Genomic DNA, 26,306 nt, shown 5'->3' on the forward strand with positions numbered 1-26,306 from the left:
CCTGTCTTTGTCTGTTACTTATGTATATGTGATTCTTGGTATACATCATACAAAGTTGTTTAAAGGGAAATGCATTCTTATGTATTTTTTAATTGGAAAAGATATTGCATATATCTAGGTTTATGTGATGAAAGAGCTGGTTCTGGGTGGGGTTTTTCTCCTCTGATTAAATATAATAAATATTTCAATTTTGGTTTGGGGTTTTTTTGTGGTTTTTTTTTGTTTTGGTTTGATTTGGTTTTTTGTTGTTGTTCTTGGTTGGTTGGTTAGTTTTTTGTTTGTTTGTTTGCTGTTTGTTTTGGTTTTTTGCTTTTTGGGGTTTTTTTCTGGGCTTCTTGTGCTACATCCACTGCTGGCTTGTTCATTTTTTCTTTCCACTAGTTCAGTTCCCCAGGCATTCAGTGCTATGATTTTTCTGTCATCCAATCATTTACCACCTTCTAGTTCAGCTGTTCCTCACAGCTATAGAGGCTTTTGAGACACAGTGTTGAATTCTTTATTTTCTTCTCGAAACTCTAATTAGTAATCAGGATTGTGATGAGTAGGCTATATGAGATAGTAACTGCCTGGCTTAAAGATTTATGCAACAACACATGGGTACAATTTCAGTAAACAAGTGAATGATAGAGAATACCACATAAAACCTGAGCTGCAGCTAAGAAAAATGAATTGGCAAAAGAAAAAAAAAAGGCTAAAAGCATAATTATGAAATTGGTGAATGATGTGTCACATTGATTGCTATAGTGTGCTAATGTTTGCTCCATTTGATATCCCAGATATTAAAAGCAGTACTTAAATGTGTCCTTGCCCAGGCTAACAGAAAGCTACAGAGAAGCTTTTTTCAAAAAATTTTTGAGGGTTTACTGCATTTCTGGAGGTTGTTTTTATTAGTCTATTATGTATTTTTATGTATTATTCTATTCCTTTTCAAGCAGGTTTTGAAAAAGTTACTTGTGTGCAAGCTGAGAAATGACGGATATTTAATAGCATTCAAATAAGACATTACCCTCTGTGTTTCAAATTCTGCTTTGGAAGAGGCACATAAAATACTTTCAGAAACAAACAATTTTTTTATGTAACTTAGTCTTGTAAAATTAAAGTTCACAATATTCTGAAAACATATTGTTCCTGAGAGAGAAACATTTCACCACTGCTCTTAGAGTAGTAATTCACAGTGACAAAGGCAGCCAGTATATTTTGTTTGTTTAAAACTATACATTCTGGGGGAGGACGGAAATGCACAGAACACATTTTAAGTGCCTTGAAGTGTCTGTTGTACACAAGAGACTCAGAGACTGGAACGCATCTCCGAAGAGTAATCAGAATCTTTTTTCTTTGATAGTTCTCATCCAGAGTAGACCTTATAACCATGTACATCTACCCTTTTTTGAGTATATAACGTAATTAGAAAACAAAGACATAAGGTTGCATATTCAGAACTGATTGGACTGTATGATTCTAGATGTAAATATTTCAGATGTCCATTCTTAGATCCTCTTGTTCTTAGAGCATCCGTTTTCCTGAAAACAAATGACCGTAATATGATCTATAACTGAACACACCAAAATGAAGGTACCCAAGACATGAAAATGGAAGGGTAAAACTTCAAAACACAGTTCATGTCCTCAATTTCCAATTCCATCTTCCTCTCTGTGTTCCCACATTTCTTATCGTCTGGTGAAATTCCTTTGGTGATGTCATGCTCAGGGAACAAGTCTCACTTATAAAAGGATTTTCTTTATTTTTCATAATTTAGCTGAACCAACACAAAACTGAATACTGTAAAGCAACAAAAATGATGCAACATCTTTCATTTTTTCTGTGTTTACTAGATAAGGCTACGAAGCTCCCTTTAAAATAAATCAAAACAGAGAGTTGGTAGAGTGAGGGATCTGGCTCTTGAGGTCTACATGTACAGTAAATCTATTTACCATCATTTATTGCATGACATTTTAAACCTGACATTGGTCATTTATAGTGCAGTCAGTCCATAACACTTTACAAGTGGCTGGGCTTTAATTGCTACTTTGATACTGGTCAAAATCCTATGATTAAATAAGAATTTTGTATATATTTATTTTGCTTGAAGACAAAATGATCCATAGTTCATATTTTCCTGCAACCTCTGCATTATATAAGCCTCAGTGTTTGAGTAGGCTTTAAAAAAATTCTTTAATCAACTTTTTGTTTTTGTATCTTTCATCTATGGTCACTTGAATAATCTCTATTTCTTTTTCTTTAGTAGAATAGAACTAGCATAACACTAAAAGTTAATTGGAATATTAGGTAGTATACTTGGAACCGTAATACATTTGCCAGGAAGAAATTAAGCTCCCTTGTTGATTGTATCATACCAGTATGTACTAAACTTATATGCCAAAAGGTACAGTAAAAAGAACAAGGTTTTGTTTTTGTTTTATCATAATTTCTCCCTTGTCTATGCTGTCTTTGCTAAATTTTCACTAACCAATAATGCTGAAAAAGAGGGCTTTCTAACAATGAGGTAAAACACTGAAAACGGGATCAAGGAACAGGCTTTAAATTGTCCCTTACATAAAAGTAGGGAAGAGAAGAAGAGAAGGAAGAGGAGGAAGAGGATGAAGAGGAGGAAGGGAGGTAGGGGGGATGGGGGGATGGGGGGAAGGGAGGGACAGAGGGAGGGAGGGAGGGAGGGAGGGAGGAAGGAAGGAAGGAAGGAAGGAAGGAAGGAAGGAAGGAAGGAAGGAAGGAAGGAAGGAAGGAAGGAAGGAAGGAAGGAAGGAAGGAAGGAAGGAAGGAAGGAAAACCTTGCTATGAAGAGCAATGAGTAAAATATTTTACACTCTATTTTTATCAGTACATAAAGACAAAAAAAAATAAAATTAAAATAAAAAATGCCTTCCAACAGTGCAATGGTTGAATGCATTTATGTAATATAAACAACATTATTCTTTGCTTTTTCTACACAGTCCTCTCTGGTCATGCTTTACATCCAGAATGTCCCAATGGAAGAAAGCAAACGACACCGGTCACTTCAGAGACAACTGAAGTAATAAAACACAACTTAACTCTGAACCACTTTTCATGACTGTCAGAGTTATCACGTTAATTGTTAAATAGGATTTTCTACAAATATACAACATATAAAAACTGTTAAATATATAACTTTAGGCTTTTCAAAATACATTTAATGATCTCTTTCAAACAAGTGTTACTTTTGTTTTCTCTTTAATTTGCTTTCTGGTGCTAAATGGTGTATCAGATGAGACATAGGCCACAGATGACCAAACATGCTCTTTGCAAATACTGTATTATCCAACTTTAACTATCAAAAATGGAACTGTAGAAGAGGCATGTTTAACTGGTTAAAACGGAAAATGATTTTAGTACGAGAAAGTCAATCTAAGTACAGAGGAATAAAGGTGCTGTGTAGACAGTTTGTGTTCTTTTTGTCCAAGTTTTTCAAACATAGGTCATTTTCTCTCAGTGCTCCGTTATGTTCTCTTGAACATGGCATTTCAAGAGCAGGTCTCTGAGTTAGTTTTTACTTCAGCTTTCCATAAAGACTTCTGCTGGACAACATTTCAGCTTTGTGAAAGCTGGAATCATGTCTTTGTGGAGACCTTCCTTTTAATGACATAACTCTCTTAAGAGTAAGATTGTGTCCACTTTAAAATAGATTTTGCTCTTTGGTCTATTGTAAATACTGAAAGTATAAGAAAATAAAAGCAATTCAGACAGTTTAGGGCACAAGAAGAGTTTCTCTTTTGCACCTCAGTGTCCTCCCATAGGCAAAACAGTCTTCTCTAAGGCTGATTGGGATGATACTCTTCATTGTAGCAGACTCTTCAGATTGAAACATGTAGGTAACAGCAAGTCCAGTAGTGGTGTATAACGCAGATGAAACGTTAACCATGAACTTTTTTGTATTGCTAATGCCCAAGCATATCTCTTTTTCTATATTCCTTAGTCCAGTGATCCTTAGAATGGTAGAACAAACTTTAGCTCATAATGCAGAGGAATTATGCTGTCATTCATGAGATACAGAGAAACAGACAGTTGAGTTGATGACATATAACAGATGATGATCAACAGCAGTGAAACTTGACTAAGTTAAGTAGCTCACAGAGAGCCTAAACCACTCCTACGAGGATTCTGTGTTGCTGCATTTGTCAGGAGACCTGTAAATCAATAAGAACAAATGAGTCAGTGTTTTAATTTACAATTCTGCTTGTCTTTGCTGTCCATTATCATAAAATATACTGTACTGAGGTTTTTCAAGGAGACAGTTAATGAATTAGAAGATATTTATTTTGCACAGCATTTTCCCTGAGAAAAAACATATTAAAAAGCATATATTTTATTATAAAAACTTTATGCTTTAATAATTATTTCTAATAATATATAGCTTACAATAACTTCAATGTCATCTAATTTCTACTAAGTTTCATGCATATTCTTTCTCATAAAAATCACAGAATGTTCTTTTACACACATTAAAGTTACAAATAACAATGCCAAATATACATGGTGATTAAGATTACTTTTATTTTTTATGTTCAGGATGTAATGAAAAATGGACTTGAAAGCCATGACTGCGTATTAAAAATGCAAAGATGTTTGTACTGGAGGCTTTTCTGCAGTTAAGTTTCCAAAGAGCACTAGAGTGTGCCTAATTTAATCAATACTGCCCTCTAGCGAGGCTATTACAAGTGCAAATTAATGTAAATAATGGCCATTAATAGTCAATTTAATCGGAAAATTGTTTTAGTTACGCACCAGAAAAAAAAAAAAAGAAAAAAAACTCACAAAACCCCACAGAATATAATAAAAATGGGAAGAGTACTGCCCAATGAACCTGTTGCAAAGAAAATTGAATGGAAGCAGCATTTCTAAAGAGAAGCAGAACCAAAGTTCACACTATTAAAGAAAACAAGAGTACTGGAAGACAGCACAAACACAAATGAGAAAATAATGAGTTATTTATACAACAAAGAGCTAGCTACTCATGCTCACCCAAAATATGAGTTTAGAAATGGTTCAAAAATTCCACAGATTCTGTACACACCAAAATGTTGTGGGGTGTATTAAGCAAGCATGATTGTTACAAAATGCTGTTTGCATTTTCAAACACTATCTTCTGCTTCGGCATTGTTCTGTCTCCAAGTAGTCAGAACTGTTATTACTGATGGAAATACCATGCAAAACTCCATAAAATACTGAACAGTGAATGTAAAAGAGCAAACAAATAAGAAAACACAATTCAATTGGTTTAAGCCATACATTGAATTTTTAACCTAATCTTCAGAGCAGTACATGAAAGAAAAATCTGCCTCCAAATCAATTTTGTGACAGCTTGAAACATATGGATCTCTATATATATGCATGTAGAAAGAAAGAAAGAGAGAGAAAGAGAGGCAGATAGACAGATGAATAATTTCCTTACAAGGCATAAAGTGTACGTCATAGATTTCTGCTTTTGTCCTCTCACCTTTTCCAGGAAAAAACACCCCGGAAATCTTGCAAACAGCCTTTCCTTTTCGGACTAGTGATCAGATCTCCAAACCACATGGCCTCAGACAGGCTGAAGGCAAAAAACCTGGTTGATTATTGTGATATATTCCCCTTCTTAAATATACTTTCAGCAAGAGAAATAATGTTTTGCTTCTATTAATTGCCCTCTTTCCTCTTTAAACTCTTTCTTGACCTTCCTGCTATGCCCCCTATTTTCCTTCCCATTAGAAAAGAACACAAATTTTAAGGTAGTAATACTTTTTAGGTTGCAAGACACAAAGCAAACAATTCATGATTTATTAGGTCTGAAAGTAAACTACTATGTGTTAAGAATTAGCTTGACATAGCTCCATCTTTCCTTTATAATGCCAGAATGGCCCACAGCTAAAAGCAACAGCGTAAACTGCTGATGGACTGTATGTTCAGTGTTTTCACAGTGTGCTTCTCTACCATACTGGTCCCAGGAAGAAGAGAGAGTTCAGGTACAACAACATACATTCAGAGATAACCTTCTGCTTTGTCACTCTATGGGGATAAAGGCCTCCTTCTTTCCTTCCTTCTATCCCTGTCTCCACCTTGAACACCCCTGCTGCATGAATATGGTATTAACACTTTAAAAGAAGACGAGAAGAGGGGAGAAAATTATGCACTTTAAAAATGCTGAGGAAGGGCATAGAGCAGGCTTGAAATAAAGTGATGACAGGAAGAGGAACAGATTAGAGAACAGGAAGTGAATTTACAACTTTGGACAATGACAGGAAAAAATGAAATGAAAGGGGGGAAACGCATATGTTAGCGAGGGAAGTATAAACACCACTTATTAATGAAGGCATGAAAAAGAAGTAAGATAAGTAATAAGATTAACAGATAAAAAGGAGAGAGAAGATAGGAGAGAGCATGATGAGTCCAGAGAAGAGGAAGAGAATGCACACCTACCCTCCCACCTCCTGTTTTTTCCCTTTCGTTCCTCATTACAGGTAAATTAATCACTCCCCAGAAAAACAGACAGATCAAATAAGAGAAAAGAGGGACTCCTAAAAAAAATAAAAAGGACTATTTTACTATTTATAGTAATAGTTCAATCCATAGAATAGAATCATAGAATCAGTTAGGTTGAAAAATACTTTTAAGACCATCAAGTCCACCCCAGCACTGCCAAGTCCACCACTAAACCATGCCCATAAGGACCACCACAAATATTTTAAATACTTCAGGGATGGTGATTCAATCACTTCCCTGTGTAGCCTTTTCCAAAGCTTGACAACCCTTTTAGTGAAGAAATTTTGACTAATATCCAATATAAGCCTCACCAGTGCAACTGGAGGGTAATATCACTCATTCTGTCACTTGTTACTTGTGAAAACAGACTGACCCCCTTCTGGCTACAACCTCCTTTCAGAGCAATAAGGTGTCTCTGGTCCTCCTTTCCTCCAGGCTAAACAACCTCAGCTCCCTCAGCCACTCCTCAAAAATCTTCTGCTCCAGACCTTTTCCCAGCTTTGTTGCCCTTCTTTGGATATGCTCCAGCACTTCAATGTCTTTCATTTAAGTGAGAGGCCCAAAACTGAACCCAGGATTTGAGATGTGGCCTCACCAGTGCAAAGCACAGGGGGAAAATCACTACCCAGTCCTGCTGACTATTGTGGGTGCAACCAAGGATTCCATTGGCTTTTCTGGCTGCCTGGGCATAGCTGGCTTACATTCAGCTACTGTTGATCAGCATTCTCCAGTCCTTTTCTGCTGGGGTGCTTTACATCCACTCTTCCCCCGCCCTCTAGCACTGTATGGGGTTGTTGTGACCCAAGTGCAGGACTCACCATTTCACCTTGTAGAACCTCCTATACTTGTCCTCAACCCACCAATCCAGCCTGTCCAGAGCCCTCTGCAGAGTCCTTCTACCCTCCAGCAGATAAACACTTCCATCCAACTTGGTGTCATTTGTTAACTTGTCCAGATCATTGATTAAGATATTAACCAGAACTGGCTCCAATACTGAGCCCTGGGGAACACCACTAGTGACTGTCTGTTAGCCAGATTCAATTCTATTCACCACAACTCTCTGGGCTCAGCCACCCAGTATTTTTTTTTTTAATCCAGTGAAGAGTGCACCTATCAAAGCAGCCAATTTTGCCAAGAGAATTCTGTGAAAAACAGTGTTAAAGGCTTTACTAAAGTTCAGATAGACAGCATCTTCAGCCTTTCCCTCATTCACTGAGTAGGTAGCCTTGGCATTAGATGAGTTTGGTCCAGCAGGTGAATGCCTTTCATAAAGCCATGCTGGCTGGGCCTGATCCCCTGAGCATGTACCAGAGGATGACACTCAAGATGATCTGCTCCACGACCTTCCCTGGCACCAAAGTCAGGCTGAAAGGCCTATAACCTACCCCATGGAAGCCCAAGGTGGCAGTTCTGCTGACCTCCCTCTTTACTTCTCTAAGAATTGAAAACGTGAATTGAAACACATGAAAGTACCACTTCCCTAACAGGCAAGTTTAAAGTAAAATGGTGCTCTTGATGGCTGTTTGGCATTAATTTTTAGAATATTAATTAGCTGATCAGCTTGCAATAATAACTGTAAATTAAATAACTACTTACATAAAACTGCTTCAAAGCCTGGGAAATTGGTTTTTACATTGATTTGGTTATTTTTTCTCTTCACTTAGGAAATTTGTAGCAGCATCAAATTAAAGAAAGGCTACATAACTATCACATAGAACAACATTTCTTCTGTTCATACACAGAACTCATGTCATTTCTAGGTACCAAAGCACAGGTCTGTTTGTCACTGACTTCAGTGAAGTCAGAATTTCTTCCCAGCTCTTCAGACAGCAGGTTCTGCTTCCTTTGGAAGGAGCCAAATATTTGGGCTGTTAGTTTGAGTTTCTTCAAATTTGAGGTACTGAGTGTGCATCTAGTACCAGAGATTAAAATACTACTGCATGTTTTCTGACTGCTTACATGGGGGAAGTCCAAGCCCCTGTGTGCTCCAAGAGAAAAACAAATTCCCTGAGTTCTCAAGAGGAAAACAAATTTTCCTGCTAATAATCCAAAACATAAGAAGCAATACAGTTCACATGACCATATGTATCTTACTGTTGTTCTTGGGTGGCTTGAATATGTCCCAAGAGTGTTTGGCTTATTAGAGCAATTATAACACATTCCACTTAATTGTCTTACTCTGGAGGAAGTAGAATAAAGGTCAGTCTAGCCCCAGTTGTGCCCTAATGGCACACAAAATATTTCATTTCTTCATTTTTATGGTCAAAACAGAGGAAAAAAAGTTATGCAAGTCACCTTGAGAAGATAAGAATATATGACACTTTGCTGACTTACACAGGCTTTCTATCAAAAGAAATCCCTATAAAAACCTCTCTTTTAGTGTAGTATATAGGATTTAACTGAGTGACAAAAATGTTCGAATTTCTCATCACAAGCAGAAAGTTGAGCCAGGCTTACTGCAAGTGGCAAATATTTTCAGTTAGGATTGATTTTCAAGTATGTCTTGACCTTTCACTTTATATGGAATCCACATAAATACCAACAATTCCATGTCAAGCCTGATAAAACTTTAGCAGTTTCACCTGTTTTTCGCTCTGTTTTTAGAATAAAGAGTTCACCCAAGTTCTGGTTTTTGCTACAGTAGCCAAGTGCTCTTACATGACTACCTATCGCAGTCACATTGGCACTCTTTGATGACAATTCTATCATGTTTCCAGAACTGATTTTTGGAAATGATCTGGATACCTACAAAGTAATTGGTGGAAGTAATTGGTCAGTGTTGCTTAAGAGCTGAAATACTTGTCTAAATTGTGTGTTTTGCACTTTCAACTACAGTCTTCTCCCTCTGTGAGTCTTAGGATTCTGTGCAGCATGAGTGCAAACAGCTTTTTTTTGTTTGGGTTCTTTTTACCTAAGAAAATTCACAGAGATGAATGCTGGTTGAACCAGCCTCTGACTCACAAATCTACTCATAATAGAAACAGTTCCAAACCTTTTACCAACTGACTGCAAGTCAGATAAACAGCATGTCTTTCCCCTCTGCTTCTGTGGCTCTCAGTTCTAGGTCCCTAAACAACTAAGCATATATGATGCAGAAAGAAAGATGTAAAAGCATTAAAATGCCCTAGGAAAACCTTACATTGCCTTGCAAGATACCTCCGGCTTTATGGGAATAAAAATGTAAATTTCTGGTGATGATCCAAGGAGCAGCAATGATCTGTTTCATTCATGAGAACTCCCATAGTCCCTTCTGAAAATTTATTTTGTTTCCCTCCCTTCCTCTCCTTTTCTCCACGCTGTTCATATATGCAAACTGAATTGCTTAGTCTTCAGAAAAAAAAGACAAGTTAATCTAACTCTAAAGTATCTGAAGCTATTAGGAATAAGAAAAAGAAACATGAAAGCTATCCTACTTAATGCTGTATTCTGTCTCACTGAGCTAGCCACAGGAAGAGACATTTCAGAGTTCAAACCACAGCACCTACAGAATTAGGAGTTATAAGATTGAACAAATTTAGTGTCTGTGCTTCTGGATGAATATTTATAAAAAGAAGTCTAATGTATCAGGTAGTTTATATGCAGGTATATTTTCCTGTGCTCACTCCAACAAAGTAGCATTCCTGAGTTACAGATAGCAGAATCCCATTATCAGTGCCCTTCAAAAAGAAGATGCCTTTTAACACACATTGTATGTTTCTTTCCACTTCCACTATTCAGCCTGACACAGAAAGAAGTGTTTATTCCCAATCTGAGACTCTTTGCATGTTTTTTCCCCAATAACTATTTTAATACCAGTCTGTCTCAAAAAAACCCCAAAAAGTTATTTCCCCTGAAATAACACTTCTACTCCTATCTTCTCAACTTCCCCTGACCATCTGTCAGGACTATCATCATGATCATTAATTTCCTTTTCTGTTAGAACCCTTTTTGTCTCATATTACCTTTTTTTAACTTACAAGATCTTGGAATACACTGGGTCATATCGTACACTCCTTCTGAATTGCCTATTACTTCATAAGCAATAGCAGTGAAGGAAGTGGGATTGCTGTTATAATTAGATAATCCTTACAATGACTGAAAATGTTAGAACCTCATGTTGTAAACCAGCTGAAATACATTTGAACCTGGGTCATGCAGGTAGCCCTTGTTTAGGAGCTCAGCCTTAAGCATGTATAATTACGAAAGTTTGGTTTGTGGCATCTGAACACATTCTAAGGAAAAGCAATAGAGGGGGCAGAATCACAGACTCATTTAGGTTGGAAAAGGCCTCTAAAGGTCATCAGCTCCAATCTTTCATCATCACCTTGTCAGCTAGACTATGGCAGTAAGTACCACATGAAGTTTTTTCTCAAACACCTCCAGACATGGTGACTCCACCACCTCCCTGCACAACCTGTTCCAGTGCTTGACAACCCTTATGTGAACAAATTCCTCCTGACAGCAAACCTGAGCATCACCAGGTGCAGCTTGAAGCTATGTCCTCTCCTATCACTAGTTGCTTGAGAGGGTGATCCCTACCTTTCTACAGCCTCCTTTCAGGTATTTGTAGAGAGCAATAAGGTCAAGCCTAAGCCTCCCTTTCTCCAGGCTAAACACCCCCAGCTCCCTCAGCTGCTCCTTACAAGGAGCTCCTTGTGCTCCAGCTCCTTTACCTGCTCCATGCCTTTCTCTGGACATGCTCCAGGACCTCAGTATCTTTCTTGCTGTGAGTGGCCCAGAACTGAACACAAGATTGAAGGTATGGCTCATCAGTGCTGAGTACAGGAGGACAAACACTGCCCAGATCCTGCTGGCCACACTATTATTGGCCAGGGTGACACTGGCCTTCTTGGCCACCTGAGCTCACTGCTGACTCATGTTCAGCCAGCTGTGGACTTGCATCCAAGGTCAACATTGGTCCTGAAGAGAAAGACAGCAGCAAGAATATCTCTCCTCAGAAGATTTAAGACCCTTGGATACAAAGGTGATCATGGGAGATTTTTGCTCACAGTAGCATTTAAAACTGTTGTGGATAACAAAAGAGCAAGGCAGGCCTCATTTTGCCCGCTGTGAAAGTCTAAAATCAGCTCCTTCAAGCAACATAGGTGGAAAGAGGGAAGGATGAAGAGGACCACACATCTTATAAGGCACAATAATGCAAACAGTGTGTTTTCATCTCTCACTAAAAGCTAAAATGGCTAAAATGTTAAATATCCTTAAAATAACTCCAGATAAAGGATTTGAGCAAGTAACTCAATTTTATATGATTTCTTTCTCCTCTTTTAAGTTGGTTAGAGCTGTGCACATATATGAAGGTTAACAGCAGATAAAACTAAGGGAGATTTGTAACTGGTATGGAATTGTAAACTTGAAAAATTACTACTTCTCTGTCACCCTTTTACTCTTTAAATAAAAAACAACAGCAATATTAGCATGATTAAAAATGTCTAAGAATAGCCATGGGCTTTCCTCAGGATACTGAAAAAAATAACTGGAATTGTTTTATATTTATATATTTATTTAAATTTATATGTATATTTCTGACACTTTTCTCTGAGGTAGGAGCCAGATAAAATTACCAATGTATCTAAGAATTTTTTTAAATTAATTTTAAATAAATTTTTAAATGCAATAACTTAATTTTTACTGAATTCTGAATGTTCATACATATATTTCTATATTCAAAGCATACTCTTTATAGACTAACAAATCTTAAAGTTTTAAGCTTAATTAAATTAAATCTTCTTGTGAAAAAAGTGATTTAAATATTTCTGTGTGCTAATAAATCTATGCAATACAATTATATTCCATAAAATAATGCTTTTATTGAAACAATAGAAAAGTATTTTTTTAAGAGGGTGATGTGATTTTCATTATAAAGTTTAAAAAATATTCTTCTCTATAGTTAAATTTACTAGTCTACATCATGGGAAAAAAAAGGAAAAAAATATGAAGAAGAGCATCAGCCAGCACTGAAGTCCACACACAATTAAAAATTTAATTTTTCTTTTCTAATTAAAAGCAGAAGATTGGTCAAGGACATGTGGGAGTACTATCTGATTGATAGTCTTGGTTCAGCCAACAGGTGGTTGGGCTGAAGCAAGGTTAGTCTCATACGCAGTAAAAACTGGAACAATGTTTTACTAAGACTGATTGTGAAAAAAGTTGAATAATACATCAAAAGTCCAACATGCTTTTAAAGGAAATATTTAGAATATTTCACCCATTAAAAGAGCTCATTCTGACTTTAAAAGCATGGGCTTTAAACTGGAAGTTCAACAGGTAGTGAAGGAACTGCATAGTCAATGTTCACTAGTGAGATACTTTGTCTGCTTTATGTACTCCATTTGACAAATGATTGTTTAAGAAAGCAGTCATGTTTCACACCATTCCAGAAAGCAATGCAGCACTGTAAATTACTTCCAACAAGGAATCCTTATAAATATTTTGTGTATCGGAAATAAATTTTTGGAATTACTCTGCTTAGCCTTTCTCTAGAACTTGAGCATAAAGTCATTAGTGGACAATTATGGGAGATCAGAGTAGAGGAGGAATATATATGTGATATAAGAAGAATGAAGGAGGGTTTTTATTGTCTCAGAGACATGTTTGAAAACAAAAGCAGGAACATACACAACATTTTTCTGTAGAAATAGCACACAGACATTCACTGAAAACAGAACAGCAAGTATGGTCTTCAACACAGCTCACATGTAGGTAGACAAGTAAACAGAAGAAAGTCTATTACTGCTCTTAGTCCTTACATTCTCTGCAAAGGGAAAGTCCTCTGAAGGTAAAATTTTCTAAAACTGAATTATTATAGTCCTCAAATATGTACATGGAAAACAAAATAAGCATATAATAGCATAAAATAGTTCAATTTTTTAAACCTTGATCCTATTCACTTTCAGTGAAAAATGAAAAGGTCTGGGATTAACAGATTGTTACATCCTTGTTATCAGGTTTATGAGGTTTAGTTCCTGACCCTAAAGATGATTTTCAAAATAAGAAAAAATCTTTCCCTAAAACACCTCTCCACAGAAACAGTGAGGTTCTTCAGGAAAGTGAAATGGATATTCTTCAAAAAGCCGACTAACATTTTGTATCAGATTAAAGCCAAGGTTTTCTTTCTTCAATCCATCATTCAACCATGGACATTCTGAAAGGACAGTGGAAAATGTAGTTACAATGTTTTTTTTACAGTTTGAGGAGGGAGAGAATATTTCTTGACAGGGTAAGGGGAAAATTGACAGATGTAGGGGATGGTGCATACAGCAATAAATGCTGATCTTCTGTTTAATGACAATGTATCCATACTTTTAAGTCCTAGTTTTCTTCACTCCAGGAAAAGTTTATGTTTGTTTTGTGATATATTCTTATAATCCCCAGTAAAATGTCCTTTTGCACACCTATGCTCATCCTCCAGTTTTAAGTTGTGGATGACAATGGCAAAGAAGTGGGAAGAAGGATGAGACAGGGAATTTAAGGATCATTATCCCAAACTAGCCAGTTAAGGCTATTTGATTCCCCTAGAGTGACACACTTAGGCATAGCAGACACCTAAATGCATTATACTGTGGAGCATTCTGATTGACAGTGCAAATATATTTAAGCTTAACACAGGTTATGGATGCAGTGTCTCAGAAAAAACCAGTGTTTCAATGACTACTGATGCAGAGAACTCTGTGCACTGTGCAGCATATTGGATCAAAATTCTTTGGCAAGATCACCATTACTCTCTCTACCCTGTTTCTGTGCTATTTTGGCAAGCGGTTCTGGTGATCAGATTTCTGCAGTGCCCTGAAAACAAACAACAAAAGAGGAAAAATAAACTGTAGCAAATTTCACGGAATTTTCTGTAATTTGCAATAAATTTCAGACAAAACACAGAACTACATAAAAGTAGCCTCAATAAAACTTTTGGGGAGCAGAAGAGGAAGTAAATCTTATCTTCTCTCAAGTCTTTATCTTCTCTCAAATATATCAGTCTCATGTGCTTCTCCTAGAAGTGGGATGAATCCCCTACCTTGTAAAACCTTTCTCAACTAGATTTTAGATATGCCTAATGCAGTGTCTCTTCCATGACAGCCCTTGAACTCCCCATTATTAAGGATCCTTGGGTCAAATTCAGAGGTTATGACACCTGAATGTAGGTATTGTATGTGATGATTGTGATCTCAGTCAGGATCAACAAAATCTAGAGCTCAATTCTACGTAAGCATAGGTGCTCTGTGTCTATTGGGCATGTTTGGGTATGTCTCTTTTTCTACAGATGCTACTTAAAACCCCTTGTTGCACTCCTGAATATATCTTAGACTTCTGGAACATATAGGCTGCCCTGGACATATGAATAAGGGGAACAGAATTCTGCCTTTACTGTCTTTTCACAAGCCAAAAATTCCAAGCAGCTCCTGCTTGTGGCTCAGTGAGCCTCCTTTAGTCATGAGTGACCCACTGCACATGCATCAATGCCCAAACCATGTCCTTGTGACTGAGCATTTTGTCTGGGTTGAATGATGCATGACAGGGAAGAAGAAGATACCAATCATGATCAGTCACTGTGTTGAAGAAGCAAGTGATTGTGGTTCAGTTAGTCAACATTATGAGACAGACCATGAAACATTTCTGTGGGTCCGTCCTTAAGAAAGAAATGTCATTAGAGCAATCCCACAGGATCAGGAAGATGAGATCACAGATAAGTGTCTTATTACACTAAGCACAAGTATTATAAGAGCTGTCAGTTTCTTTTTTAAAAGCATTTATCTGACCTTTGTTATCTTCCAAGCTTGTTTTCACATTTATAAGAATGACAACTAGTAACATCAGAACCTAAGACTATTTCAAAAGTGACTGAGCTATTTGAGAGATACTTCTGGGTTAAATCACAGTAAAATGCTTGTTCCAGTCATAGGTGTGGAACAGAAGTTGTTGGTTCATAAAACAGTTACTCAGATGAAATGCAATGAACCTGAGAAGGAAATAAGCTTCAGGTGAAGACAGGGATCAAGATATAGTGTTGACAGTGTCATCAGTGAATCCATTTTGGTGGGTCACACTGTTCCTGTGCTGGTCATCAGAGTACCATTTTGGTGTTCATAATCTAATGCAACAAATCAGCTTCAGGAACCACTGGCATGAAACTTATTTTTAATAAAATATTTTATGCTTTAGGACTTTAGGCCTTTCATTATGGTAAGATTTTTGCTGCTGAGAATTCACAGATTTCTTTTTCTCATCATAGATTTTCCCAGATTTGAAAAAATATAGAAGTGATCTGAAAGAGTTCAGCTGCTGGCAGTATCAAGCCCTTGGTTCCTCTGGTATGTCTGGGTATGTGAGGAGGAGGTTCTTAAGACAGAAGGAAGAGATATCACCATGTTTTAGCAGTTACAAGAAAGTACATCAAAGTTAAGGGGATAGGTCCTAAAATATTAACTATAGTCCAGATGGCCTGTGTGGGTGAAACTTGAGAATGTTTAATGAGAAATCACACAAAACTCAGATGCTATAGAAACAAGAGACAAAACAGGAAAAGAGGAAAATGTATTACTGACTCTGCCAGACATGCTAGGCAACATTTCATAAATATCAGATGGAAGTCATGATCAATCTTTCCCTTGAGGTCAGGAATAACATGCCATGTAGAACAGGACTGGTGCACAACTGACATTGCATGTTTTGAGTTTCTGCTGTAGAAGGATACTGGTATATTGTCCTCATACTAGGTCTTGGCTTGGGCTAAGAGTTTCTTGGATATCAGTTGAATCAGGGTTAATTAGGAAGGAATAGTTTGTGTTTCTCTAACACTGGCCATTTTTCAATAATTAATCAGAAATGAAAAAAAAAGGCACCTTGTTTTTTTTTTCCCAAGTGGCAGCAGAAATCTGGTCTGTGTAGGAGACAATGTGGGTGTGCTCTACAGATTCTGCAAGATTCACAGGGACCACTCTGGGAATGACAACATAGACAGGAAAGTACTACTGAAAGACAACTTTGCAAGGTAAAAGTATGTTTGTCCCAGCAGTCACATCCCTTTGGAAAGCTTAGCTGCAATTCTTTTCTATATGCAATTAGTAACTGATCACAAAATATTTATCACTCCTAGACACAATAGGTACAGGAACAGTTAAAAACTATTTTGAATAATTTTGTTTAAGAAAAAAAATATTCCAAAAAATTAAACTTCCATTTTAAAAGTTACATAATTAATTTTTAATTTTGCATTCCAGAAGTAGGAATATGCAATAAGATATGAGTTGATTTGAAAAGTAGACAAAACTTCCAATAGAAAAATAAAAACCTGGTCTGCAAATATTATCCTATTCACCTCTGGGCATTTAAAAGCCCAACTTACAATTTTGTTGGTCTCATTGACTACAGCAAATCTTTTCTGAAGTCATGTAGGTGTTGAATGCCTTATAAGGAAAAATGAATCTGGATGTCACAGATTGTTTCTTTGATATTTTAAAAATCATGTTACTTGGTTTTATTTTGTTTTTGTTGGTTTTTGAAAAAATAAAGAAACCACAGCAAAAAATACACAAAAACCCCCAACTGCATGCTATGCAACTTCTAAAGATAAGATGACATTTTCATCTTCCCAGCAAAAAATTATTTCAAGCTAAGATATTAACAAGAAAACAGCTGCCTTTCTAATTAGTACATTTGATGCTTAGCTTCTTTTCATTACAGCACAGACAGGGAACACTTTGATCTAAATGTTTTAATCAGCTTTAAGTAGCATCAGGCCCCAATAATTTAAAAATTATATATATATTTATATGAACATATATATGTATACACAAATAAATGCATATACATACATATATATATATATATATATATATATATATATAATTTTTATGAACACTTAAAAATTGATCGGATCAAGACATTCCCTTATAACACATCAGCAGGAATTGAGAACATTATAAGTGCTATGGATAGGCCATATAACAATGCCTGAACTGTAATGCTAATGAGAAACATTGTGATAGAACTGAAGTTTGTTTTGGGTTCTGAAAGTAAAAATATATTAAAAAAAAGTAAATATACTTAAATATCAAAAAAGAAGAGAAAATTCTAAGTTGCAACAAATATGGTTAGTTGTTCATCTGACTGTTTGTTGATTTAACATTTGGGCAGAAAAATTTGAAATTATTCCCGAATCTCCTCCCTTTCCTGTTAAAAACTCCATACCAACACACCATCTGACTAAAAGGTAGGGGTCAGGAGGGTTTACTTTTTTACAATATATGCACTATCAAGTCTTTAAATTTATTCCAATAAAGTGTGCTTAATTAACCAGTGGTACTTATTCTTCATACAGACTTACAAAATGCAGAACAGCTATATCAATGTGTAATAGAAGACATTTTCACCATAATTTTCTATTTAAAGGTGCACTTACATTGATATTTGATTACACTAGTGTTCTTCTATAAATAGCAGAGTATCTGCATATTCCCCCAACGAGCTCTGCTCCTGGGAATTTTCGTTCAAAATCTGGCATGATTGTAAGTCAGAGCTCTGACATCTGGAGCACTTTGGGCTACCTCCAAATGGAAAAAAAATAAATCAATATTTGTCAGAGGGCATCTTTCTCAAAGATGGACCAACTAACCTTGGCCAAAACCATATAAACTGAAATTGAACACCTTGCCATCAAAATTAACAGAGCAACTTGAAAATAATGCTGTCACTCCTATCAATGACACTGCTTTGATCACTTTTTAGATATACAGTACCCTGATAGGCCAAAATGACACAAACTCTGTGTGGACAAAATTGACAATAATTATAAGTAGACATAATTCAGAAACTACAGATTTAGACCTTTATAATGTCAATGAAGAAAGAAATACATTTTCATTTAAAGCCTCATACACGGTTTGATCAGAAAATAGTGCCAAGATTCATCAAAAGCTGTCAATTGCCATTTGCTGGGCTAATTCGAGACATTCATGCACTTAAATATACATTTTTTTGTTTTACAGAAATCCTGCTGATTCTCCTGAGACCATTATAACTGGCTTATTTCCCAGACATATCTGTAAAGGGTATTTGGCTCATAGAAAATATAACATATAGTATCCTAAGTGAAAAGTGTGGTAGAACGCTTCTGTCTGTCAAGTTTGTGAGTTAAGGGAAAGAGCTCTTCCAGTCTCAAGATTTGAAAGGTAAACTGAACTCTTGGCTATGTCCTTAAAGCTTAAAAAAAGACAAGTAAAAAAAGCTCCTTGGTCCTTTTGCCAAATAAATATAATGATTTATTGTCAATTAAATCCCTGCTTTTTATTATCTATAATATAATTTATGACCAGTCAACTGTACAAACAATAACTGTAGTTCTCACAGTTTGGTTCCTACTGCAATAAGGCACAGAGTCGGATGTAATATCTAAAGCACTGGGTAACTGCCACACTTTACCTTAAACATAGCTCACAACTACCACCCAGAAAGTGAGAAGAATGTTATTCACTGAGATTCTGAAGACAGGATAAGGTATACATATCTGTAACACTTTCAGTCACAGAAAGAGATAAGGGGACTAAGGATATAATTAGTATATCAGTATCTGAAAGCAGTATGGCCGTTAGCACAGCAGAGTTATTAAATTTTATAACATCAGAGAAGCACTTAGCTGAATTGTATGAATCTGCAGGTTCTGGTTACTGTCTCAAAGCACAATGGGAACCTGTTCACAGATTCAGGTCTATTTTTAATCAGATGATGAGTAAAGAACTACTCAAATAGATTTTTGGTTTTTTCTTTCTACATTTTTTTCTTCCTAAGGAGCCATTCAAAGGACTGTCTTCTTTGCTAGATTGCAGTTCCAAATTCTCCCCCACTCCTTCCAGTGTTCCTGGCTGCACTGTGGTACATCTACACAAGAAAGATTCAGCATTCATTTTCTCCCTTTTCTCCTTATCTCTAGACTAGAGACCAAGTAGATTTCAATTCCTACACTGAAAAGAGAGCAGAACATGAGTTTCTTTTCTCAACGGTAATTATTTTCTATTTGGTCTAACCACTAATTCTGTGGGTTCAGTTCATTAACCCCAACATGCCATGTTTAGATGCCTCAGTGTATTGAGTGCTGATGGACCTGGTCAGGCTCCAGTGACCGTGGATACCTATATTTCATGGATACCTGCCTATATTTCTTCACCAAATACTGTATCTGCTAGTAGAAAGACAGGTAGGCAGCTGTGGGAACTACCTCCCATAGGAATAAATTACAGCAGATGAGCCACTTCCTTGAAAAAATTCAATTTTGTACAATCTTCTGCCTTACAGGTGTGACAAAAAGTCTGCACAGGGAGAAGTAGAGCAGAATACCTGACTTCTGATAAATTGACTCAGTAGAAGTTTGGACAGCACCAAACCTCAGAGGTTCCTAGAACTATTAGTCCCCAGGCAGGTAACTTGCAAAACAATGCTCAAACTCCATGAAACCTCTGACAGATTGGGTCCTGGTTTTCACTTTGAGTCCTCCGTGATATTGTTACAAAAACACAGCTGGTGCATTTTTCTCCTGTTCTAGTTTTTGAGAAAACAGCTTTTGGATCCAGTGCTTTGTGCAGAAGCCCAGAGTACCAATATGCACAGGATCACTTCAGAATTAAGCAAGGGAACTCGCACTTAGAGGATATCAAACATGCTTAAACTCAAGGCAGCACTAAATTTCTCCATTTTGCCACAGTAGTCAGACCTTGGGGTGCATGCAGAAGTGAAATTATATGCCTCTGTGTAACGTTACTGGGAAAGAATATGTTGTTTATAAAATTACAACGACAAAGCTACTAGGCACACCATGTATCGAACACCATCCTGGATTTAAGACTCATCAATAAAACAGGAACAGCATGAACACAAATATATTGCACTAGAGTATTCAAGTAGAACATGGTTCCATTCAAGAAAGCCTATTTCCCTGTATTTTGTCTCTGATAATCTGTTTCCATTTACAGTTGTACCTTAATCAGCACACCAAATGTATTGGCAACCATTTTTGAGCTCACCTTTTGAACTCCCTGTTAGAAAACTCTCACCTCAGTATCAACCATGGGCAATATTCCTCAGGAATTATCAAAAAGAAGTCAGAGTAGACAAAGCTGAGTGGGTTCTAGTCCCCATGGACTTTAAATTGCTTATGAAAATGATCCTGGACATTTTGAATGCTTTGGCATAGTAGAACTTCTATTCAGTAAATATCAGTCAGGTGCCTTTCAGTGGAAATATGATAAATACAGCATCACAAGACTCGAATGAATGTCTACGCTAGGGACAAGGAATGCTGACAGGCTTTTCACACGAGGGAGCAGACATCCTACTGCACATCTCTTCATCCTCACTATTCACCAGTCTCACTCTCCATGTTGTCTTTGAAGGATGTCTCCACCAATGATGTTTCTCACAAAGAATTAATTCTGAAGCAGACCTAGTTTCCTTTTCTTAACAGAGTTAAGTTGTTTTGGAATTGCTGTAGGATGCAGAGCAGAAATCAGTAATGCCACTCTGCAGAAGTCTTTTGTAACAAGGTTGCACTGTGGTCATGCTGGACTAACTGGAACGCCTAAGGTCAGACCTTCCCTTAGAGCTCAGCCAGATGCTCTCAACAAACTCTATAAGATGTTCTGGAAACACTGAAATGTGACAACAAAAATGATAGAAACTTTCATAAATGTATCAAACTGTCAGAGGACTGCACTAATGCATACTCTGTAATACTGCTAGTATGATCCTGATTTTTTTAGATCCAAAAAATCCCATATATTTTTAGTACTTTTTGTGTATTACCTGTATTCATGAAAAATGAATACTTGACAATACAAAGGAAAGGGACAATAAAAAGAAGTGCTGGCAATTTCTTGTTCTGTCTTTTCAAACAAATATATTTTAAAATTCCCTAACCTCTACTTCTTTCCACTGGACTGTATGTAGCATCTAAGATCTTATTTTGCATTGCAACATCAACTAGCAATGGGTGAAACTTCACAAAAGGAGGTGAGTATTGTTCTGTCTCATACAGCTGCCCGAAGTACTGCCTGTCTGTGGTCCACCCCAGGGTCACAAGGAGTTCATGTGTTTGTGGCACAGCTCTTCTTATAGCACCTTCCAGCTTTGTACAACTTTCCCTCTCACTGAGGCCTGTTTCATATTACAACACCGTCAATTCCCAATTTATTTCTAAAGCTAATTTGGGCCCAGTACTGCCCATCAGTTTAATGCCCATGAAGTGTATCAAATATCCCCACTCAACAGGACAGATGGGGATGACCGAAAAAAAAACCTATGGCCCTGAAAAACACCTTCACTCCAGCCACTGCATCAGCCCATGGTTGGTTATGGGGAAGCAAATGGAAGTCATATAACTCCTTATGAAAAATTAAAGTCATAAAAGGTGCATGACTGACTGACCACAAAGACAAGCTTAAAAAATCTTAAAAAGGAAAAAATCCCAAATTTAAAGCCTTCTCCTATGCTTTAAAAATCTATTATCTTAGTTTCAGAGGCACACTAATCCATTTCTTTTCCTCTTGGAAAGAAGAAAGGTGAAATTTAAGGCATTTTTTGTGGGTGAGTAGCTATCAAGGGCAGCAGATGTACCAAAAGTTTCTCAGTGGTTTTGGATGTGGTGGGGGATCAGTCTCTTCTCCCAAATAACAACTGACAGCATGAGAGGAAATGGCTTTAAGTTGCATCTGGGGAGGTTTATATAAGATGTTGGGGAAAATTTCTTCACCAGATGGGTTTCAGGCATTGGAGGAGGCTGCCCAGGGAAAAAGTTGAGTCACCAGTCCTGGAGGCATTTAAACAATGTGTAGATACAGTACTTAAAGACATGGTTTTAAGACAAAGTGGTGGACTTGGCTGCTCTGGCTTATGGTTGGACTCAAAGAACTTTTTCAATTTACATGATTCTATGTATGTTTCTATGATCCCTGATGACCATCAGAATAACTTGGGCCAAACTTCCTTACTCCTAATAAAAAATCAGCCGACCTTCAGTTGTAGGTGAAAATAAAAGAGATGCCAAGATGGCACCCACTGGTTGTCCATTGATTCTTGTACCAGTGAGGAGCTGCATGTTGAGCTTTCTAGTCATATCCGAAGTTTTGTTGATTCTGACTTTGACTGTAAATGGGAAAAGGTTCTGTACAAACATGTTGTCATGTGCTATACACTGAAGGATCAAGATCTACAAAACCTTCTATTGGCAGAGGAATATGTACAATATTGACATCAGTAAAATTCATGACACTGACCTAAGGATATGTCACTTTTAAGAAGGTTTTTTTGGTATCCACAAACAGCGACTACAGTGCCTATTACCATTAGTGTTGATTAAAAATTCAGGAAGATATTACAAATATTCCTTTTTAAAATCAATTTCATAGAGAAAATGCATTCATTCTATAAAGTAAACCCTCCAAATATTCTTCTTATACAGTCTCTTTCTCAGACTTTCATGTTGTCTGGATTTAATTTTGGTTTCCATCTTAGACAAGAATAATCCCCACTCATTCTTGGGTATTTTTTCTGTCAGAATTAAAAAAGTTATATTTCTGGAGAAAGTAGATAACTCTGTCATTCTTAGTGATGGTATCACCACAACAACATTTTCAGGCACTTTGAACAGCACTCATGAAGATTATAATGTATTTCCATTCCACTGTGTATTCATGGCCTAAACAGAAAACTTCAGTTTCCATTCAAAAGGCAAAATTTTTGAACTTCTTAAAGCATTGGAACTATATACATACATCATATTCAAATTTGAATACAAAGATAATTTTGTAATAACTTTTTTGGTGTTCCTAATATGTTAAGAAAACACTAAAAAAAACCCCAAAAATATCTTCACAAATCTAAACAACATTAGCATACAATAAATTCTTTTCTGTACATCAGTTGATTTCATCTCTCTTCATTGCTTCTCTCATGCTTTGTCACACAAGTGGAACAGTGAGATAAATCAACTGTTTATTTGTTTTATTGCATAAATCTCACAGCAGTAAAACAGAATTGATCACATAAGGAAGTTTAAGATGGGTTTCAGTGAATCCTTGAGACACTGTAAATTAATCATGCACGTTGAAATTGTATTTCCCAAGGGAAATATATTTTAATAGATATTTTCCAAACATTTTCCTCCTTTAATATATTTATAAATATTGTTTCTACTCTTGTTTTTTTCTAAGATGATTAAACCATTATTTTTCCCTAGTCTTGTGTGTTGAAAAACAAGTCAGAAAAATCTCTTTATTAGTTATAAAAATATGCAACAAAATAACAGGGAAATTTAAAATGAAGGTATGTATATATCTTCAGCAGCAATTATGTATTCCTAGCCTTTGTTTAGACCAAAATAGATGACACTGCAAGAGGATCCATAAAAATGAAAAGCCACACTATATGTAGCATGTAATACTAGCCTAGATGAGTTTTAAAGAAATTAAAGAAAATTGAACTAGTCAATTCATCCTTTGCATTAATTGATACTGTCCATAATATCACATTTTAAATAATTAAAATTTTCTTTTTAATTAATAAAAGTTAATTTCAAATCTGCTTGATTTATAACACTAGAAAATATAGTTTTAATTCCCATTTGGAAAGTACGGATTAATGATTTTATGTGCAAGAATATAATTTAAAACAGGACTGCTACTAGCTCACAAATAGCTACTGTGTGAATGTTTTCAGTACATGATCATCTTCATTGCCATGTCTTCCTTTTTCAGGGACCTGAACTGTGAAAGTGCAGTCTCTGCTTGCTCTTGAGAGCCTGTACTAAAACCTTCCAATGTCTACTGATTTGTGCAAATCATAATAATTTTGTTCTAAAAGAGAACACTGAAACAAAGCATGAACACTTTTATACTTGTCCTCACAATGCAAATTGACATCAACAAAAGGAGGGAACTGGGTTAAACTAGTACTGGAAATTAAAGCAGTTTCCCTATCCCCAGTGTTAAACAAATTATTAAATCTGCCTAGTTTATTATGGAAATACAGTGATAGACAAAGTAACATTAATTCCTTTGATAGTCCAAATATGGTTTTAGTTTGCTCAAAGTCTAATAGATCTACAGTAAGAATGGGCACATCTCCTTGGCTCTTAACCATCAGCCATAAAAAGGAAGTCTGGTGATAACGGTTGATGTTGTTATTGTTATTGTAATTGTTAATAATAATATTAATAATATTAATAATAACAATATTTTCCTTTTTAACAAATGTTAGAAAGGAAAGGTTAGCTAGCTGGTAAATTTGGGTTGAAACACAATATTGTCACACAGCCAAAGTCATCTTAAGGCTGATTCACCAGGAAGTGATTTATGTGAATGGAAATCATGCATGATTTTTGTCATGGAACAAGGCCAGCAAACTTTGTATCTGATTTCAGAGTACAAACTAAGGGCTACTTGTGATCAGAGATATGGGTAGGGTGAAATCTAAAACATTTTTGAGACAAACTAGTAACACCATGGAAAATAACACTGAACTTTGCTGCACAGGGTTGTTGTTGCCAGTAGGATTTCTACAGGATCCTGTAACAAAACCATTATCTTTATGCTTCCATAATGTGTTTTTGTTTTCAGTGTTATTGAAAGGAAATCCAAACAGGTTAAGGGTATGGTAAATGTTTGTTGCAGTATTTTGTCTTGTTACCATAACTTGAAGTGAGTGATCCCTCACCATCTTCAGACAAAAGAGGGCACATGTAAAATAAAACAAAAGGATGAAACAGGGCAATCGATTGCTATAGTAAAGCCATTGTTAATCTGCTAACTCTTTCACTTTGATTAGTAAGCTTCCCAGATACAGAAATAAAGGTGTGGTTTCATTATACTCTATGCCATAGTTCACTCTTAGTCTATTCAATTCTTCGCCAGCTTTCTTGCACCATACACAGTTGCTTATCCACTTGTTTCAAATCTAATTATGGTACAATCAAAGAAGGAAGTGGAACAGTTCAATGATCTGATAGAAAATTAACTCATTAAAAAAAGGGGAAAAAAGACTTTCTGTCAGAGCAGTGAGCTCAACTGATTTATGCACACAATTGCTAGTTGTAAGAAATGGACATGAATTTCCAGCCAGGCCTAGAGGAGCCTACTTTTCAGGGGCAATGTATAGCTGTACTGAATCAGGTACAATCTCACAGTAAGTCCTGAGAAAGATAAAAATAAGGCTAATGACTAGATGTGATATGATAGGAACACTTAGTGATTAGAAGTTGTCTTGATGCTTTGACATACGCAAAATACAATGATTGCTTCTATAGAGACTTTGAATACACAGGACTCAAAGTAGAAAATTTAATCAGGTCTGTAGGTCTGCCATATTTGAGTTGGGCTAAGAACCATAACTTTAAGCAGAAGGTTTTACTATATTTGAAGTATTTATCATATTATTTCAAACAATGCCTTTTCCATGACAGCTGTGGTTCTCATCTTCCCAGGGATCAGCCTGTTACTATGTTTCATAGTATAATCATTACTTAACTAATATTAACTCAACTCTACAAAGGTAAGTGGTCTTCTTAGCTTCACTTATCTCCTTTTTTTTCTTTATCTGGCAGATTGCTTCCCACAGATTTGAAACTGAAAGTTTTGAAGACAAATAATATCTCATGTCATATGTGTACAAGAGCTGAAATAACAGTTGAAGATCATTTTAGATTATTTCTATATAAATCTGTGCTGATTTTGTTTGTATTAATAGGAAAAGCAACAGCTGATACCAAGGTTCAAGAAGGTAATTTGTAATTTTAAAAAGGATTCACAAGTTGTCTACCATCTATGCAACATGTTCCAAATAAA

At 36.2% G+C, this 26,306-nt stretch overlaps 1 protein-coding gene across 16 annotated transcripts in view; it reads right to left on the minus strand.

The window, feature by feature from the left end:
- TAFA5 (TAFA chemokine like family member 5) overlaps positions 1-26,306 on the minus strand; it is a 502,678-nt gene that overhangs the window by 101,187 nt on the left and 375,185 nt on the right. For 2 of the 16 annotated variants that reach the window (XR_011678681.1, XR_011678684.1), the window contains 3 exons: positions 6,430-6,527; positions 5,471-5,563; positions 1,718-4,160 (listed from right to left, as the gene is read on the minus strand). The exons of 8 other annotated variants lie outside the window; for them this stretch is intronic. Coding sequence is in view for 2 of the 8 variants with exons in the window: in XM_071423851.1 (XP_071279952.1) it covers positions 17,993-18,022 (30 nt within the window). In the remaining 6 variants the exon portion in view is untranslated. Of the gene's footprint in view, positions 1-1,717; positions 4,161-5,470; positions 5,564-6,429; positions 6,528-17,913; positions 18,023-26,306 lie in introns of those variants that run through there. 6 more of the 16 variants (XR_011678682.1, XR_011678686.1, XR_011678683.1 and 3 more) reach the window with 4 other exon arrangements.

This window comes from Agelaius tricolor, unplaced genomic scaffold (genome assembly GCF_023055355.1).
Source record: "Agelaius tricolor isolate 1412-34295 unplaced genomic scaffold, bAgeTri1.0.p SCAF_3, whole genome shotgun sequence".
Classification (NCBI taxonomy): Eukaryota; Metazoa; Chordata; class Aves; order Passeriformes; family Icteridae; genus Agelaius; species Agelaius tricolor.